Source organism: Eublepharis macularius, chromosome 2 (genome assembly GCF_028583425.1).
Source record: "Eublepharis macularius isolate TG4126 chromosome 2, MPM_Emac_v1.0, whole genome shotgun sequence".
Lineage (NCBI taxonomy): Eukaryota > Metazoa > Chordata > Lepidosauria > Squamata > Eublepharidae > Eublepharis > Eublepharis macularius.
In genome coordinates, this window is record NC_072791.1 from 158,207,531 (window position 1) to 158,227,558 (window position 20,028).

General features: G+C 40.0%; 1 protein-coding gene across 1 annotated transcript in view; it reads left to right on the forward strand.

The window, feature by feature from the left end:
* The window catches only part of LOC129325047 (cytochrome P450 27C1), a 32,685-nt gene extending 12,806 nt beyond the window's left edge, over window positions 1-19,879 (forward strand). Inside the window, exons 3-9 of the mRNA XM_054972556.1 lie at window positions 1,578-1,777; window positions 3,566-3,775; window positions 5,816-5,979; window positions 10,898-11,064; window positions 16,986-17,064; window positions 17,718-17,921; window positions 19,763-19,879. Of these exons, the coding sequence (XP_054828531.1) occupies window positions 1,578-1,777; window positions 3,566-3,775; window positions 5,816-5,979; window positions 10,898-11,064; window positions 16,986-17,064; window positions 17,718-17,921; window positions 19,763-19,879 (1,141 nt within the window). The remainder of the gene's footprint in view (window positions 1-1,577; window positions 1,778-3,565; window positions 3,776-5,815; window positions 5,980-10,897; window positions 11,065-16,985; window positions 17,065-17,717; window positions 17,922-19,762) is intronic.
* Window positions 19,880-20,028: the final 149 nt, after the last annotated feature.

Consider the following 20,028-nt stretch of genomic DNA (forward strand, 5'->3'; position numbering starts at 1 on the left):
ATGGCCAGATGTAACATCTTTCCATCAGCGGTAACAGAAGGCCGGTACAAAAAGGTGCTATTGATAGAGCAGCTCTGTCCTTGTGGGTTGGGGAATATAGAATCTATTGAACATGTATTATTATATTGTAGGTTGTATGAGGACAGTAAAGTTTATTCACCCCTTATTAAAGAGACTTCATGGGTTTGTGGACATGAAAATAAGCCAAAAACTACTTTTTGACCCTAATCCTCAGTATATATTGAATTCCGCCAAATTTCTAGCTATAGCTCACAAAATTCGCCTAATGCAGTTGGGAGGTTGTGGACTCAAGAGAATCAGTAGTTCCTGCATTTTGACTATAATTGTCCTAGAGAAGGTGGGGAATTTTAACTTATTGTAGATAAGATTTATTGTATTTTTACAGTCTGGATTTTAGTATATTTCTGTTTATTTATACTGTTACTCTGGATTTAATACAGAGACTTGTGCTGGTTATATACCGAATAAACCTGACATGCACACATGACGTAGTGATGCTGGCAATGTCACCTCACCAACATCACATGCCCCTCATGTCCCTGCCTCCCAACCCTACCACAGTTGCCTTTTCCTGCTTCTCTCTCTCTTTCATGCCCACTAGCCAACCTTCCTTTCTTTCCTTTCCTTGGGGAAAGTCTGGCCAATTTGTGAGGTAGTTGCTGGCACTGGAGCCTGGTTGCATGATGACTACTTTTGCCAGGCCAGGGATAGGCTGCACAGTGGCTGCTGCTGTGCCCTGTATTGTTGGTAGTGAGACTCTGATCACCACCAGGCCTGTCCCCAGTAAGTCTTTTTCCGCCAGGTGACATAAGGGAGGGGAACTGGTCCGTTTGTATGCTTGCTTTGGCCTCCAAGCTACAGAAACCAAGGATTGGAAGCCTCAGCAATACTGTTGTGGTTGCTTAGCAACCTTCACCATGGCCACTGATAGTTCAGTGTTACTTAAAGCTACAGGCATTGTTTCTATTATTGTCCCTTTCTTTCTTTCTTTCTTTCGTTCGTTCGTTCGTTCGTTCGTTCGTTCGTTCGTTCGTTCGTTCGTTCGTTCGTTCGTTCGTTCGTTCTTTCTTTCTTTCTTTCTTTCTTTCTTTCTTTCTTTCTTTCTTTCTTTCTTTCTTTCTTTCTTTCTTTCTTTCTTTCTTTCTTTCTTTCTTTCTTTCTTTCTTTCTTTCTTTCTTTCTTTCTTTCTTTCTTTCTTTCTTCTTTCCTTCCTTCCTTCCTTCTTTCTTTCCTTCCTTCCTTCCTTCCTTCCTTCCTTCCTTCCTTCCTTCCTTCCTTCCTTCCTTCCTTCCTTCCTTCCTTCCTTCCTTCCTTCCTTCCTTCCTTCTTGCTGGGACTTTTCAGGTTTGTAGAGAAATCTCCCCCCCCCGCCCCCGCCAGCTCCATTTTGTAACTCTGTTACTCTATGGTGTCATTTGGAAATATATTTGTCACACAAATATTTGTCCTCCAGCAACTTTTTCAGCACATTGCATACTAATGACTAATTCTCGTTTACTTGTTGAGTTCCTGTTCAGCTGCTAGCAATAATGATCAAGATTATTTATTTCTTCCAGAGAGGGGGAACAATGGCTAAAAATGAGACGTGTACTAAGGCAAAAAATGGTAAAACCCAAAGATGTTGCCATTTTTTCTGGAGGAGTTAATGAAGTTATTGCGGATTTAATTAAGAGAATCCATATTCTTAGAAATCAAGAAGAAGATGGGGAAACCGTGACAAATGTTAACAGCCTTTTTTTCAAGTATTCAATGGAAGGTGAGGTTGATCATCCTTGCCTAGAAAGGAGACTAAAACCATGTTTGTCTTAATTATTAGTATCAACAGTAATTGGTACTGCTATACTCAAGTCAACATAGAAGATTGAGATGGTTCCTAGAAATATCGCACACAAAGGTATATTGCAGTATGATAAGCATTATATGGTGTGTGTAGGTTGAGAAGATTGTGTAACAGTGCGTAATAAGCATTATAGGATGCTAGGCTTAAATACTTTGAGATGTGATTTTGTTCAGCTGCATGAATGGGCATACCATGTGGAGAAGGGAAACGGAAGAGAGGAGAATGATGCAAGCTGCTTTGCATATTGGGGAGAAAGTTGGGGTACAAATGATGTAAAATAAAAATAAGCATCATAGTGTGCTAAGCTTATTAATTTGGGGTCTGATTTTTATCCAGCTGCATGAGTAGGCATACCAGCATGTTTTGAACAGTATTCTTTGGTATCTGTCATCCTTTTCCTGTCTAAAGGGCTACGGTAAATTATTACACAGCAAAGAAAAGTGGTGCTAATATGTCCTACTTATTTAGCAACATATTTTCTGTGTCATCTTTTAAATTCAGTTTCGTTAAGCATCATGAATCACTGGCCCTGACAGCAAAGTTCATTACTTAAATAAGGTTTTAATAATACTGTGAAAGTGACTTAATGTCTTCAAAAGTTCTTGTAAGTTAGAGCAAAAATAAATGTTTTAATATGTATTCTACAAAGGGCATCATGTTATACTTTGCTGGAAGAAATGTTTTAAAAATGTAGACTTCTGCGCATATGTGCTTGAGATAAAGGTCAGTTAATCTGCTGAAGTTTGTAATATTTTCCATCCCTGCTGACCTAAGAAGTAGATGACTATTTAGCAAGCTACCTAGTTCCATTCTCTTAGAAGTCAGAACAAATCTCAGTTGAGTGCCACCTGTCCTAAACATTTGAACCTCTAAGCAGTGGGATGCTTGTTATTCACAGATGTTTAAAGTTTCTTTTGTACAGAATGTTTAATTCCTCTCCTTACTTTCTACTCTATCAATAAAGAAGCAATCCAAAAGAACAGCCTGTTAACTGCTTAGGGAAGCAACTAAAGTCCATATTGGCATAACTTGGAGATATGCCAGTGTATTGTGACCCCCTGCCAATATCTTGCTGCTGTAAGCCTGACACTGGCATAGGAGTCAGAAATAGGCATTGCCAGAGGTATGTCAGAGAAGTGGCCTTTGTCTGTATCCTAAGCCTGCTCAGCCCTGTTATACTATCAGAAATGCTGCACTCCAATTGAATTCAATGGGATTGGAAAACAATTATTCTTTTATTTATTGTTTTTAAACTACAGACATGAAAGGATAGTGCATTTATTATTTTTAGAATGCCAAAGCCTTGGTATGTTTTCAGTCTATCAATCACTATAATGATTGATTAGGTATTTCTCTAACATTTCTCATAAAGAATTCCTTTTTTACAGTTCTAGTTTCAGATTGGGTATTATTACTTAAACATTTCTCATATAGAATTAATGTCATTTACAGCTGAATTTTTAAATATGTCACTGAAATCTATTTTTATATGTTCCATCAAAATTGATTGTGTGAGACTGTGTAAGGTTATAGTTGCAAATCCTAGTTCTATACTAGGATTATAGTTGCAAATCCTAGTTCTATACCAAGTCAACGGAGCTTACCAAGTACAGGTGCGTAGAGTTCAGCTATACTGTGCAAATTGCTATTTAAATTACTTTGGAAAAGGAATAAAATCTGTAGTTTTATGGGTTTTTTGTGCAGGAGTGGCAACTATTCTGTTTGAATGCCGTTTGGGGTGCCTGGAAAACCACATCCCTCAGGACACAGTGGAATATATTGAAGCTTTGGAGTTGATGTTCAGCAGTTTTAAAACTACCATGTATGTGGGAGCTATTCCTAAATGGCTTCGTCCAATCATTCCAAAACCTTGGAGAGAATTCTGTAGATCTTGGGATGGTCTCTTTAAATTCAGTAAGTAAATATATATTGTTCTGAAATTCTAAGTCTCTGCTCAAGAAAATTTTTAATTGTGTTAAGTTGTTGACAAGAATGCCGGGACATATGACAAATGTGACTGACACCCGATATGGTAAACAGCACATAGTGTACTATGTCCTGTCAAGTCGCTTCCAACTTAGGGCAACACTTTGAATTAATTATCTCCAAGATGTTGTATCATTGACAGCCTTGTTCAGGTCTTGCAAACTAAAAGCCACGGCTTCCTTTATTTAGTCAATCCACCTAGAACTTCCTCTTTTCCTACTGCCTTCAAATTTTTCTAACATCATTGTCTTCTCCAGGGAGTCTTGTCTTTTTATGATGTACAAAGTCATTTTAGCATTTAGGGATAATTCAGGCATGATTTGACCTAGAACCAGTCTATTTGTCTTTTTGGTGGTCCATGGTACCCATAAACCAACATCTTGTTTCAAATGAATACATTTTCTTCCTGTGAGCTTTATTCATTGTTCAGCTTTCACATCCATACATAGTAATGGAGAACACCAGACTATGAATTATCTTGATTTTGGTCCCTATCAATTCTTCTTTACACTTAAGGATCTTTTCTAGATCCTCCACTGCTGCGCTTCCATATCTCAATGTTTTCTAATTTCCTGGTTGCACCCTCTCTTTTGGTTGAACCAAGAAATAGAAAATATTTGACAATTTCAGTTTTTTCATTATCAACCTCAAAATGGTATAATTTCTCCGCAGAAATGTAATCTTTGTCTTTTTAATGTTGAGCTGTAGTCCTGCTTTGGCATGTTCTCCTTTAATCTTCATCAATAATAGTTTCAAATCTTTATTATTTTCTGCCAGTAATGTGGTGTCATCAGTATATCTCAAACTGTTAATATTCCTTCTACCAATTTTTACTCCATCTAAATCTAATCAAACTTTCTTTATGAAATGTTCAACACAGAGATCTAACAGATAGGGAGATAGTATACATTCTTGTCTGACACCTTTGCCAATTGATAACCAATTGTTTCCCAAATTCTATCCTAACAGTAGCTTGTTTTCCAGAGTACAGATTTTGCATGTTGTGGCACACCCATTACTTTTAACACCATCTATAGCTTTTTATGATCCACATAGTATGAGACACGTGATCTGATCCTCCATCTTCAAAAACAAACATGCATATGTTTCAGACCAGGCCACATTGCTAGGGACTTAAATTCCCCTTCTCATCTATTGTGCTCCCTAATTAAATTGTCTCTCCTCTGGAGCTGCTGTTTGACCTGCAATGGAAAACAAACAGATAACCTGTATATTGTCATTTTCCTTATGGGGGAAATTGCTTAAGGTGGTCATGATGGCTAAATCCTTCTCACTTAGTACCATGTACTCAATCCAAATCTGCATCGACACAGATGATTTTAAACCTGAAAAACTTTTGAAAAATCTTTCAGTAAATTAATTTGGCTCTTTAAAAAAGTTGGTTGAATCCAAACCACTGGCTTTCAAACCATTATTGATGTTGGGGTTGCAAAGTGGGCTTGCAAACCATGATTTCTGGATTTAGCACTAACCATATTTGCCCCGTTCAGATGTTATGGCAAACCATGGATAGAGGAAACTTGGAAATGGGAATAGACATGCAGTAAAGGAGAAAGATATTCTTTTTAGAAGAATATCTGAACTGAGCTAATCTTCCTCCCTGCTGTATCATCTTAAAAACAAAACAAAAGCAGTGATTACTGAAAGATCACATTTACTTTTTTGAAGTTTTTATAGAAGCCTGTTCTCTGCTTTAGCTGCAAGGAATACAGTTGCAGTGCCCTGCCAAGGAGACAAAATTGCTTGACAGAAGGACCTCCGATAATAGGTATTTTCACTAAGGCTATCAGCCTTTGAAGAGTTTTAGCATGCTAGAGTGAGTAATTATTTATCTCCTTAACTACCCTAATGGTTTCTTGTTTGTTTGCAGGCAGCAGATTACAAATGGCATGAGAAATTAAATCTCAATGAGTTACAAAATGTTCCTTTTGTCTGTCATTCACATAGGTCAAATTCATGTTGACAATAGATTAAAAGACATAAAGTCTTTTTTAGACCAAGGAGAAGAGGTTGATGGCGGACTTCTCACAACTCTGCTTAAGAGTAAAGAACTTACAGTGGAAGAAATCTATGCCAATATGACTGAAATGCTTTTGGCAGGGGTTGATACAGTAAGTTTACTATTATTAATAGTATTAGCAATTGTAGTGGAAGAACAAAATAGGTCTTGAAGTAACACAAGCTTATTTGTGACAAGGGGCAATTCAAATCCTCAAGTAGGCATGGCAAAAAAATGTTTCCCCCCTTTAACAGGAATTTAATGCACGGAAATGGGTATCAAGGCTTTTAATTGCACAGAGGTAAATAACATCATCACATCTCATTAAGTCTTTTAGGGGCAGGACATTTAATTTACTCCAGGTGCATGGGGGGAGACAGCTTTAGACTGAAACATGGGTTGAAATTTCAGTTTGACCAGCTGTCAAGAGCTATGATGGATTGATTACAATTTTCTATCAGGGAGTCCTAAAATCTGTTATCTAAACTTTGGGGGTGACTGGCCAGAAAAGGCGGGAAGATTTTAGCCTGTCTACAAAAAGTATGATTGGTTCCAAAAAGATACTTCCAGGCTACAGGGGAAAAAAATGATAAAACTGTTGTCCTGAATGGACAAAATGCATCAAGGAGGAAAGTCTGTGTTCAAGGACTGCAGCCTGTGCCAAGACAGTTTTTGTCAAGCTTCTAATTCATGCACCCATTCCTGGGAGAGGAGCACTGTGTTCTTTCTCTTTGTAAGTATAGATTACCTAGTAATTCCCTTTTTGGTTACTCTCTAGTGGTCCGTAATATATTGAGCCATGTTCTAATTATTTCCCATTTATCTGTGTTTTAATTATGTTAGAACAAGTGGGGGATGTGAAAGGGGGGGGCTTTCAGGATTGCTGTGGTGGCGGGATGAACTGCCACCATGCTTCCACACACTCCAGCTTTCCCATTGTTGCAGCTCCCCGGAGGTGCAGCCCCTCCCCCCCCCGAGTCTCCACAGTGGAGCCCAACAAGGCAGTCCTTCATACCTGGCCTTTTAATATGTGTTATGCAGTAAGACATTCTCTCACAGCTGCTGAGGCCGGTGGGTGTCCCTGGTTCCACCGCTGGTGGAGCCAGGGCTGGTCCTTGGCTCCACCAATGCTGGGCCCATTGAGGCGGAGAAACCAGGGATTGCGGAGGCGAGCCATGGGAGCAGTGTCTGGGGGTTCCTCCCTGCTGCCCAGATGTCTGTCTCCAGCTTTCCATCCCTCAGCCACCTCAGTAGTAATGTCAGCAGCTCCAGCCTCCCCTCTCCTGCCTGCCTGCAGCTCTGTGGCCTTGGCAAAGAATAATGTTTTTAAATGTTTATTTATAATGTTTTTATTGTTTTAAACTGTATGTTGTATGTTGTTATGCGGTCCTGGGCCCGTCCGATGGGGAGGGTTGTCTAGAAATGTAATAAATAAAATCAGCATCACTGGCTTTGCCTGGCCCCTGGCCCCTGCTTTACCTGGCACCAAGAATGTGCTTGGTTCCCAGTGGAGGAAGTAGGTTGTTTGTCTGCAGAAGTGCAGACACAAGTTTCATGTTTGGGAGGGGGGCAATTTATACCCCACAATGTATTTTTTACAACGTTTAAGATGTAATTTAAGCATCTGCATGCAGAGGCCACTTGCAAATTAGATATGAGAGTTTGGCTTATTAAAGATGGATCTGACTTGTGGCTACTACCACTATTTTAAAACCTAATGAGGAAAATAAGGCAGGGGGAATGGGATTACTCCTCCCTGCAACTCCCCTGCCCCATCCCACCCCACCCTTGCACAATCTGCAACATTTGTTTGCAGGCGCCCACTTGTACTGATATAATTGCTGATTTAACCTCTCCTGCAAAATCCCCCAGCAGGGTGGTGGGGGTGGAAGCGGCCGGGGGAGCAAAGCTTATGCTCAGAGGTTTTTCTAAGGAAGATTGCAAGTCAAGCAGCAAAGGACATGATTTCCAGAGATTAGGCAACTGAAGTATAATGGGCTGTTTGATATAGAGAGGTAATGGTGAGATCATTTAATATTGCCTGACAGCAATCAGTACATTGAATATATGAATTCTACAGGTCTTTCCAGGAAAATATATAGAAAATTGGTTTTAGCCATAACTTAGTTAGTTGAATAAAAACATTTTCTCAGCTGGCTGTTCAATTTAATATCCCTTGACTGCAAGATTGGAGGAAACAAGAAACTTGGCAGGTCTTAGAAAAAATGAAGATCTTTCTTTTGTATCAAGCATGTTTTCCTTACATTCCATAGAAAAGGAAAATTCTCAAGAGCTTTTTGTTTTCTTAAAACAAAACAAATACATTCATTCTTCCCAAACTTAGACTTGAAGCAAGTTTCTTTTCAAAACAGTTGGCAGTGTTTCATGCCAACAGAGGCTTTGTTTTCATTTGTATCTGCCTCTTTTAACTGGCAGCAATCAATTCGTCACAACTTGACCTCTCTCTACTCTCTTGGAGCAGGTATATGAGCAAATGTATATGAAATTTTAATTCCAAGTGCTACGATTTAAAATGTAAAAATATTATTAAAGATTTTGAACAGAATAGTGCAGCTTTTACTGGGATTCAAAGTACTTTGGATATTTTAGCATACTGCCAGTTTTGAAGAGGATGTGAAGGAGCTGGAAACCTGAGAGGAAATGCTGTTTATACACTAGTACCTACTTATGTAGTCAGCCACAGCTCCCGACCTCTACAGACAGAAACAGTTCTAGAGTTAAACGTCTTAGGAAGACAGTAATGCAGAATAAATGATTTAGTTTATTTTGCATTAGTGTCTTCCTAAGAAGTTGAAAAAGGACTGAGTGTAGGATGTACTCTTGTGTTTCTACTGTTTTGTGAGGGGAGTAGGTATAAAGAGAAAATTTAAATGCAGGGTCAATTTTAAAATATACAACATATTCTGATAAAATTTAAAGCCACACACAAATGAGAACTTGAAAAAGAAAATAATTAATTCCACTGTATACATAAGGAAAATGTAAATGCGTCAAAAGCAGGATGATAAAACTTCAGCCTTGTTTACTTTCAGTAACATGTAGATAGTGTCATTTGCTAATAAGCAAGGTAGCATAATGAAAGCTTTTCTATTTGCAAGCTTACCTCCACTATCTACCAAACAAGACTCAGTGATGCATATTGGCTTTTGACTATGCTGAACATATATAATATCTAGGAGAAGGAAATGCTGCAGAACCATCTGCAGCATGGCTTCACCTTTCTAATAGGCAATGGTATAATACCCTCTCACTTGTTGGCTCCACTTGTTCAGCTAGTATAGATCAATGAAACAGAAGAATATGCTAGTTGTCTATGGATTTTATAGACACAAACTCCACTAACTCTAGCCATTCCCCTTGTACAACAGCAGCCACAGAGCTACAGTTCAATAGTATCTATTCAAATATATTATTAAGTAGTCCCTTGTGATCTGGCTTCAAGTCTTCATGGCCTTGCCCTCCCCATCTCTGTGTTCATAACCTGCGAATGTCCTTTGTTCCTCCAGTTCTATCATTTGTGTGCACTCAAACTATTCAACCCTTTCTTCATTGCTACTCCTTATGCCTGGAATTACCTTCCAGAGTATCTGCCTAGGTGCTACATCACTCACTTCTTTTAAACTTCTTTTCAAAACTTGTTTTTTCTGTGATGCCTTTGGCATAACATAGCCTTGATCTCCTACTGCAACTAAGCTTAAGATGTATAACTGGAATGCCCTTTCTTCCACTATTTATTCTTCCTTCCTCTGACTTCATTGTCTTCTTTTACTCAAATTTTAGAACTGTAAACTCTTCAGGGCAGGGTTCTGTAAAAATTCTTGGAGATGAGCCAAGGGAGGGCAGGGTTTGGAGAAGGGAGCAATCTCAATGAGGTAATGCCATATGGTCCACTTTCCAAAGCTGCAGTTTTCTCCAGGGGACCTGATCATGGTTGTCTGGAGCTCAGTTGGATTTTAGTCTTGTAGCACCTTAGAGACCAACAAGATTTTCAGAACAGCCACTTTTAGGTGAGCAATGGAAGATTAAAATGTTCTCCCACTAGTTCTTGAGTGTTGTGATTTCTAATAGATTTATGTCCATTTTTTCTTTTGCATATATGGACTGACCTATTTGTCCAATGTAGAGGGTAGAAGGGCATGGCTGACACTTGATAGCATATATAACATTGGAAGATGACAAGTGGATGAACCTGAGATGGTATCACTGGTGTTGTTAGATCCTGTGATCGTGCTGTTGGGGCAAATATGGGGACAGAGTTCACATATTGGCTTATTGCAGGGTCTGGTCCCAGAGTCCATGTCAGTGTTGAAAAGTGTATTATTATGAGTGGAAAGTGGTTTGAGGTTGGGGGCTGTCTATGGGCAAGAACAGGTTTGCCTCTCAATACTTGGGAGAGAAGAATATCATTGTCCAGCATGGGTTGCAAGTCATTGATGGAGCTCAGTTGTAATTCTGAGACATTTCCAGGCCACACTTGGAAGTTGGCAACTCCAATGCTCACTGATGATAAAATAAATGTTTTCATTTTTTAATTGGAAAAGTAAGGAAAAATGGCTGAAAACGGAGAACATATGCGTTTTACCAGAGGATAAACTGTAAATCTGGAAGTCTCCTGATTGAATCTTGCTTCTGGAATGAACTCAGGGGGCCTAATGAAGGTCACTTTCTCTTTCCCGTCAACAGATGACGCTTGCAGTCCTGTTAAGTCTTACTTGAAATCAGTCATAATTAAGTGAACAAACGTGCTCAGGATTGTAGGTGTAATTTATCTTGTCCTAGTGGAGAGTTGCTAATTAAGAAAATAAGCTTGCTTGACTACATGACTTGTCCAGAAGTTAATATTTTAGATTTAGGGAAATTGTTGCTGCTTATTATTATTATTTTGGTCAGGAGGACTCAGGAGTGTAATAAAACACTATGGTTGAAAATGACAAATGCTGCTTTTAAAATGTTATGGACTCTGTCTCCACTTGCTTTATCTTTTTCTTTCTCTCCCCATATCACCTTAGACTTCCTTTACCTTATCTTGGGCAACATATCTATTAGCAAAGCACCCAGAAGTACAACATTCTGTGTATAAAGAGATCATCAGTAAACTGGGTAAAGACAAAGTCCCTGATGCTGATGATATCCCTAACTTGCCAATGATTAGAGCCCTTCTTAAAGAAACCTTGAGGTAAGTAGAAGAAAAACCAACTTGACAATGAAAACTTTCATCATCTTCAGTACAATGTTTAGGCTAAAATGCAGTTATCAGGGCCCCCCCCTTCTTTTGCTCATCTTTCTCTTCTGTACTGGGATTTTTAAAATATACCTTGGAATGGTAAAACACATCATACTATGTTATATGATTCAAGGCTGTATTCCTAAACACAGTTTTGAGAATAAGTACTGTTGAACTAATTTCTGAGTACAAATGCATAGGGTAGGTTGGAGATTAGCTCTCTCTCTCTCTCTCTGTTCCCCTCCTTTTCAGATATAGAATTGCTAACTGATAATACTAATTAGATTAGTACCTTTTTTGTGGTCTCTGTTAATCACACTAATGGGTTTTGCGCCTGCACAGAGCCTCAACTTGGAAACTTCTAGAGTTAAATTTTAAGTGCAAAAATCCTCTCTTCTCAGAGGTGCAATTTGGCTGTGCATGCCTGAAGGGGAAGGAGTCATAGCCTTCTGCTCAGTTCTTTTTCATCCACCACAGTGTGTGTTTACTGTCACTGCTCAGACAAATCCTCTCTGCAAGCTAATCTTTCCCCTGAAACTCACATGGAATGGGACACACATTGTGGCAGGCACACCATTACATGACCTGGGTTATCAAACAAGAGGAAAATGATATCTGATATAGACAGAATAGAAAAGGTAAGAAATCTGAAGAGTGGAAAAAAGGAAGGATGACAATTTTTTTTAAAAAAAATTCACTTCATCTATACCCTACTTTTCTCCCCCATGGGAACCTAAGGTACCAATGTGAGCAGAACCTTTGAAAAAGCTCACCTACCTATCCCACACTTGCATTCTTGAATTATGTTTTTTCTAGAATGATTGTACTAAGCCAGGTTTGAGAAAACATACCAAGGACAGGGAAAGCCTGGAAACTGATGATTAGAGGATATCATATGGCTACTCAAAAATGAATTAACCCTGCCCCTGCAGTTTGTAAACTGTGATGGTTAGTGCCTGGTTGTCACCACTTTTGTTATATATGCACAGCTTGGGCTGCCACTGACTTTATTTGTGGTGTAATCTTGATATGATGAGGAGGAAAGGGAGAGCTGAGGGGAAGACCTCTGAGGTAAAAGGCTCTCTGGATTGAATGCTGTCCTATTATCCCACATTCTGGCCTCTCCTTTCCTTCTGTTTAAACCTCACTTGTCACAATATCAATAAAAAGGACTTTCTGTTTCTGAAAGAGCTTTTATTTGTGACCCAAACAATGTGGTACTTGATAGCGAGGAGATTAGAAGCCCCTTTCCCACAGCTAATTTTACTTGATAGTCAGCCCACAGATGGAACAGAAAAACAACCACAGATTTATTTACAGAAAATGTTATAGAAATAGTTAAAGGTTTTGTGTGGAATAGTTAGAACAAATGTACAACTGTCTCACACTCCACTCCCCAAAGGTTATGCTCCCCCCTCCCAAGAGTTAAATGGTTGAACTTGAGTCTAGCCCAAGTTAAGAACTAGGGTTGCCAGTCCCCTTACCCTGCTGGCAGGAGGGGGGAGACCAGGCACTTACGTTTTTGGATGACTTCACATGTGCGTAAAGTGTGTGTGTGCTCCCTGTGCAGCATGATGATGTCACTCCCAGGAGGGTTGTTGTTGTGCTGCGCCAGGAGTGCACCTCAGAAGACCCATTCCCATGCCTTCTCCCTCCCGTCCAGGTGAGTGGTGGCAGGGGGAGGAGGCTGGGAGTGGGAGATCCCCTTCCCCCACCAGGAGACCAGCAACCTTATTAAGAACACAGATGCTGAGGTGAGAAATTAATGCTTTTCCTCCAGACAGGGCTCCTGTCTCTTTACCTCTTTACCACATAGGGTTGCCAGGTCAGGATTGGGAAATTCCTAGAGATTTGGAGGTGGAGCCTAGAGAGGTGTTTGGGAAGGGGAGTGGCCTTGTTGAGGTACAATCCCATAGGCTCCACCTTCCAAGGCAGCCATATTCTCCAAAGAAACTGATCTTTGTCACCTGGAGATCAGTTGTAATTCCAGGAGATCTCCAGCCACCACCTGGAGGCTGGCAACCCTATTACAACAGCTGACAGGCTTCTGCTCAAGTACTAGGCCACTCTTTTAAACTCCTGTGAACTTGACCACCGATCCTGTATCAGAAAAAGGCCCTTCACAGGGTGCTTTTTTATTCCTTAAAACAAAGTTCCTACCCTGCCCTGACCCCCAAATCCTAATTAAAAAGCTCAAAATAAAAAGTCTAATTCAGCTTATGCCCTCATCCAAGACTGCAATATCCCTGTCCAAAGGAAAATATATCACTTCCCCTCTTTTTAAGTTGAGGTTGTCCACCCCCTTTCCATCCCGTGAAGTTCCAGAGGCTCTGATTGACTGGCCTGTCTCTGGGGTTTGCATGAAGGCAGAATCCTCAAGATTGGTTCAGAGACCTGGAGAATAGGTAACATTTTGAGGCTCATTGCCACAGAAGCCAAGGAGAAGAAAAATCTCTGTTTGGATACAGCCTTATGTTTCAAGTATCACATCAGCCATCAGAAGTTTCTGGTGGTCTTCAGATCACTCCATGGCTTTCTCCCAAGGCTGTAAGGGTAAGTTGTGTCTATGGACAATGTGGCTATGAAATACCATGTAAACAGAAAGGGAAACTGCCTCTGTTTCTCCCCCTGCTCAGCCTGTGGAAGAACTGCATCAATTATAGCATCATATAGTTGGCAAGGACAACACCCTGATGGATTCAGTAAGCCACAATGGGACTGTTGTCAACAGTGTGGTATGGTGGTTAGTGTTGGACTAGGATCCCTGGACACCCAGGTTTGAATCTCTGCTCTGCCATGGAAGCTTAAAATTTTTAAAATTTATTTGTGCAAAGTAAAATAAGTGCTGTTGTGTTGTATCTATACATTGCGGTGAAGAGTGCCCTCAAGTCATAGCTGACTTATCTATACATAAGATTCTATAAAAGGTCTTCAAATACCTAAAAATAAGTCCTTATGCAATTGTCATCTATATGCAATACATTCAAATGTTGATACGTTTATAGGGTCCTCAATCCAGAAAGCTATAGGAAGAGGGCCTTTATCTTTCTAATGCTGTAATGTACGTTTTTTGTGACTGTGAAGGCACAGATGGTCCACTTCTGTTGACCATCAGTTAGGTTCCATAAGACAGGCAAATAATTTAAAAGTACATAGACATCCTCATCCATGGAAGTTTGCAGGGTGACTTTGGGCTAGTCACACACTCTCAGCCTAACCTACCTCACAGGGTGGTTGTGAGGATAAAATGGAGGAGAAGAGAATGATGTAAGCTGCTTTGATTTTCCATTAGGGAGAGACAGTGTATAAATAAAGTAAAAAAAAATAGATAAAAAGCTCGCTTAATATGTCTTACATGAGACCGATCTTCACTAGTTAGAACATATCCAGTGCTGATCTCTTTGCCTCACTAGAGAATATCAATTATGAGAAATTTTGCACACAGTAGGATGGGAGATTGCTCTCTGGGCAATGCCTTCCTCCTACAATGAATGGGATGCCACTTCTATGCATTTCCAGCTATCCCTCTTTTCTCCAACATAATTGGGAAAATAGGCAAGGAGCATGTGAATTGTATCTTAATCATTCCTTCTGACTAAGACTACCTGTTCAAGGACTGTCTTCTGCATCTGCCCAGAGCTCCAGATCTGTTGTGATAGCATTATGGCAGGATTCTGCACCTGGATATAGACAACCTTGGAGAATAATTTCAGAATACTGCTTTTGTTAGCCATTAGGGATATATGACTGAATGCCAAAAACTATATATGTGACATTCCTAGAAGCATTTTCATGTCTTTGTTGATGGCCAAGGATGGGACCCACTTATATGTTCAGTAAATTTTTATTCTGAAATATTTTGCCCTTCTGAGCTCTCTTGGGATGTTCCTCTATAAAACCTCGTTTGGCAGTCATTTCAGCATTTGCTTGGTGCTGTGCAGGGTCACTTGATTCAGCACCTGGTGAAACAATTCTTCAAGGCCTCACCAGACTTTACTCTTGAGGTACACCATCTACACTGCTGCGTGCCACACAACTGATCCTCATTCAATTAATGGGAAAACCCTTTGTTCCATTATAGCTACCGTTGACCTAAGATTCCACACATTTTAAGGTAGCCTTTTATTTATAACTAGAAACAACACCCATTGTGTGAAAAAATACAACAGGCTCTAGAAAACTGATTTGGCGGGCCTCTTCCTGGCGGCAAGTGGGCGCTTCACAGCGGCCTGGAGGCCAGAGTGGGAGGACACTGAGAGGAGGTGCGGGGAGGAGTGCTTAGGCTGTCAATTCAGTAGACCCCCTCCTGGCAGCAAGCAGGTGTTTTGCAGTGGCCTTGAGGCCAGAGTCATCAACAATGTGCCTATGTGAGGATAAAGAGTGAGTCGTCGCCAATATTACTTTTCTTTTATATAGCAGGATTTGTTCATCAAGGAAGTTCAGTTCTCTGTGTTCAGACCACTTTTTTGCAGTGTTTCAGGGACAAGGCTGTTCTGTGACTTGAATCTCCTTCCTGCTGAAGGCTGTGGCTGGTTTCTACCTGAATTAAGAACTCCTCCTCCTGACTTTTTTCCTTAATACTGCCTGATATGGAGAGATCTGCCTTCCACCTATAAAGAACTGCCCCTTTCAGGAAATTCCTGAGCCTCTCTCTATGCTACTCAGGCCTAAAGAAGGAACAAAAAAAGTGTATTCACAGTGGTTTAGTCTCTGTTACAGTTACCAATAAGCTCTTATGAACTACCTCATAAAGCAGTTCCTGGGACAGAGAGGGCACATTCCACAAGAGCTGTTGCCATCATCAGCAGATGGATTCCTATTCCACTATGGTGGCTTACATCATTTTCCTCTCCTCCATTTTATCCTCACAACAATCCTGTGAGGTAGGTTAGGCTGAGAGTGTGTGACTGGCCCAAGGACACCCAGTGAGCTTCCATGGCAGAGTAATGATTTGAATCTAGGTCTCCCAGATCCTAGTCCAACACTCTAACCGCTATGTTACGCTGGATCTCACTGGCTCATCTTCTAGATGTCAGAGCCAGAGCAGATGAATCTTATTGTGTCTTATCTGCACCTGTACCCCACCTTTAGGTAGGTCAGCTTGCTAGTCTGTACACATTTGTAAGATAGTGTGTTTTATAAGTCAAAGAACTCTAGTTATAGGTAACAAATCTGCTTTTTCATCTTGTGCAAAAATAAACTCGGCAAAATATAAGAAACCCACTATTCAATTACTTGCTGCAATGTCAAAAAAAAAAGGAAAGGCAGAGGATTTCCTCTTTTTCTGAGACTCAGGGATGATTCCAACAATATTTTCTCTATTGAGGAATCCACGTAAGATCAGATATTTAAACATATAGCTTTGGATCAAACTAGACATTATACACAGAGATCCTGGTTACATTTTTTGAATAGGAAAGACTGCTTTTGCAAAGTTGTGCCACAAGCCACACATGGCTGCAATTTATTTTTTATAAATTCTGAGAAGGTCCAATCATGGTTTTTCCATCAGTATATTTGTAAAGCTAAGAATGTTTTGGGATGTTATGTGCTATCTCATCGTTCACTTCGGATAAGATAATTTATGAACAAATTAAATGGCACCAGTCTGGAGACAGAACATGGAGAGGGTGAGGGATCCTGTTTATTTTTATCCTTTGCTTACACTACTTTAGCCAGTATTAGGTGCTGTCTTTTTACCAATGACTTCTGAGTTAGTTTAAATGGGACTTTGGCTAAAGATCTTAAGACTTTTTCAAAGTCCAGTGTTTATTGGCTTACTTCATTCTATATGCTTGTCAATAGCTTGAAGGAATTCTACAGAAATGCATTATAAGGGCACTTAATAATATCTCATTGACTATTATTTGTAGGTTATTTCCAGTATTACCAGGAAATGGCAGAGTAACCCAGAAAGATTTGATTGTTGGTGGATACTTGATACCTAAAGGGGTAAGCTGTATGACTTCATGGAAACAGGAGGGAAAGAAAGTTGCTGTAGCATAACAGTTAAGTGGTTGGGTTGTGAATTAGCACTCTGCTGGTTCAAATCCCACTACTGCCCTGAACTCAGCAAGTGGCTTTGGATAAGCCACTCCTCTCAGTCTGAGCTCCCCAGCTATATTGTGAGGATAATAAAGATCACTGACTGTTCACTGCTCTGAGTGGGGCACTAATCTGTCCAGAAGACTGTCCAGATTATATAATATAATCACATTATTATTATTTTGGTATATAAATCAGCTCTCCCCTGGGAGGATGTTATTCTAAGAAATATCATTCTAGCTTAATCATGATCATTTGGAATAATTTTTTTCTTTTATATTCTGTAATCAAACTTCAGTAATGGTTTTTATTTGTTTTAGCGCAGTTTAGTGCAAGTTTAGTGTTAACTTGAAAATGTACCCCTTTTAATAATTATATTTTTTCTTGGTTTGTCCAATGCTCTTTAAACCCCAGCAATAATTATATATCCTTGGGATACTCAGAAAGATAATGTTACTGTATTTGTCACATGTTTTGGTATTCTGAAAAATATAGGAAGTTAAGTAACATGCATGTTTTGGTTTAGTATTTTGTTCTGTAACATATTTTTGTTTCATTAGACCCAGCTGGCTCTCTGTCATTATGCTACATCGTATCAGGAAGAGAATTTTCCATTAGCACATGATTTCCAGCCTGAACGATGGCTAAGGAAAAGTAATGTGGACAGGGTAGATAATTTTGGTTCTATTCCCTTTGGTTATGGTATTCGGAGCTGTATAGGAAAGAGAATTGCTGAACTGGAAATTCACCTTGCTCTAATACAGGTAAGCAAGGTATAAAATTAAAATTTACTTTCTTCTTATTAAACTTATTTTGTAAGTACAGATTACTCCCTTGGTTCAGCAGTTTCCTGGTAAACCTGCTCACATTTTAAAATATGGGAATTTGTATAATTTCTGCAGAATTGCCTATAAATATATCAGGCGGAAACACCAGACAGGATTATCCTAAGCCCCAGATGCTAGTACCTCTCTGACACCAGAGCAATGTCAATGTAACGGGTCAGTATCCTATACTCTCTCAGCAGAGAAAAGAAATTCCTCAAAACTCTAAGGAGCTGAGAGCACAACAACTGTAGGTGGAATCCACAATTAGGTTACCCACACTCATCAATTGTAAAGTTGCACGCTGATGATGCCCCCATGCCAGCCATACAGGGAAGCCAACTGATACACACTGAATCACAACAATTCTCTGACAGCACTCTTGTTTCCATCCACCTACAGAACATAACAAGGGAATGAACAAAGGAAGCACAGCAGCTTTCTGTGTCATGCCCAATAGAAGCCCTGTAATTACCATTCTCCTAGGAAATTTGGAGATGGGTTTTTAAAACTCATCTCCTGCAAACACATTCCCTTTTGACAGGTTGGCATACAGGAATCACAGCCACTATAATCATATCACCCAGTACTTCCATAGCTCACTTCCCAGAGGAAATGCCACAGAAGTTGGGTGAGACAGACTTTAAGGCAACAAGAGAGCATGCTGAACATTCAGAAAAACCATTCTTGTCATATCCCACTGAGGAAAAGGACTTATGTGGGAAACAGAAATTGAGGTTTCAAACTGGAATAAAGCAAAAGTGACTCTTTGACCACACCTTGCACACTGCAGAGCATTCTTCTAACACACTCAACAGTGCACACAGGAAAAAGCATTTGGAATCTTCCACTGGTCCTAATATTTAAACTAGTCCTATGTACCATAGAGATAGGTCTGATAGTGTGGAAAAGTGCTAGTGTAGCATGCCTGAGGCCCATGGTTCAACCACTGCATGAGGTTAGTTACCAGATAGCACTTTCTGATGGAGGACAGGCCACTTACGATGATTGGTTGCCCCAGACTGCAATGATTTTGCATAGCACCTTTCCATGTAGTCCTCACTCTTCTGGATTCATAAGGTTCATTACTTCTCTTCACTTCTTCTGAGCAACCTTTGTTCTCTATCTCACCTCTCTCTATATTGTTTATCACATGCCAGCAGAGACTTAGGGGGGGTCATGAAATTAGAGGAATAAGTCACTCCTCCATGTGAAAGCCCCACTGTGGCGACATTGGAAGACCCTTTGAGCCCCTTCCCAGTGTGAGTCCTATGGTGAAGACAGCTGGAGACAGACATAGATCCCTATCCACCAAACCCTGTTAAAACAGAGAAACAAGAGTGAAACAGTCCAAACGTTTCTTGAACAGCATCAGGTTCTGCGTGCAAGGCAGATAAATGGGGTTGTAGAGGTCTAATAACTAATTAGCTTATTTAGTGAAGACTGCTTACAAACAGGCAGTGACTCAACTTGCAATTAGTTATGATAGCTAAATGAGATCATACCTCTGAATACTAGTTGCTGGGGACCAAAATGGGGGGATGTTGCTTTCATGTCCTACTTGTGAGTTTCCTGCAAACCTCTGTTTGGCCAGTGTTTGAAATAGGATGCTGGACTAGATGGGCCCTTGGTCTGATTCAACAGAGTTCTTGTTAGTTTCTTATATACTACCACGGTCATTAGATTATACAAGAAAAATGATGCTAGGAACTAAGAATATTATTGTTGCTTATCCCCCTATAGATATGCATTTATTCTAATGAGGTTGCATTTTTTTCCAGCTACTTCAAAATTTTGAAATAAAAATTTCTCCCAAAACTAAATCCGTTCGTGCCAAAACCCATGGACTACTGACTCCTGCAGATTCCATCAATGTGAAATTTGCAGACAGGAAATGAGAGTAGAATCTTCTGAAAGCCTGCACTATACTCCATAGCCTGACGCGAGACTGAAAAAGCACAGATTCTCTTAACTACTGTGGAATTTCTGCAAAGCAAATCAAACTTTAGATGCCTACCTAGAGGTTTATTCCTCTTCTGGTAGACCA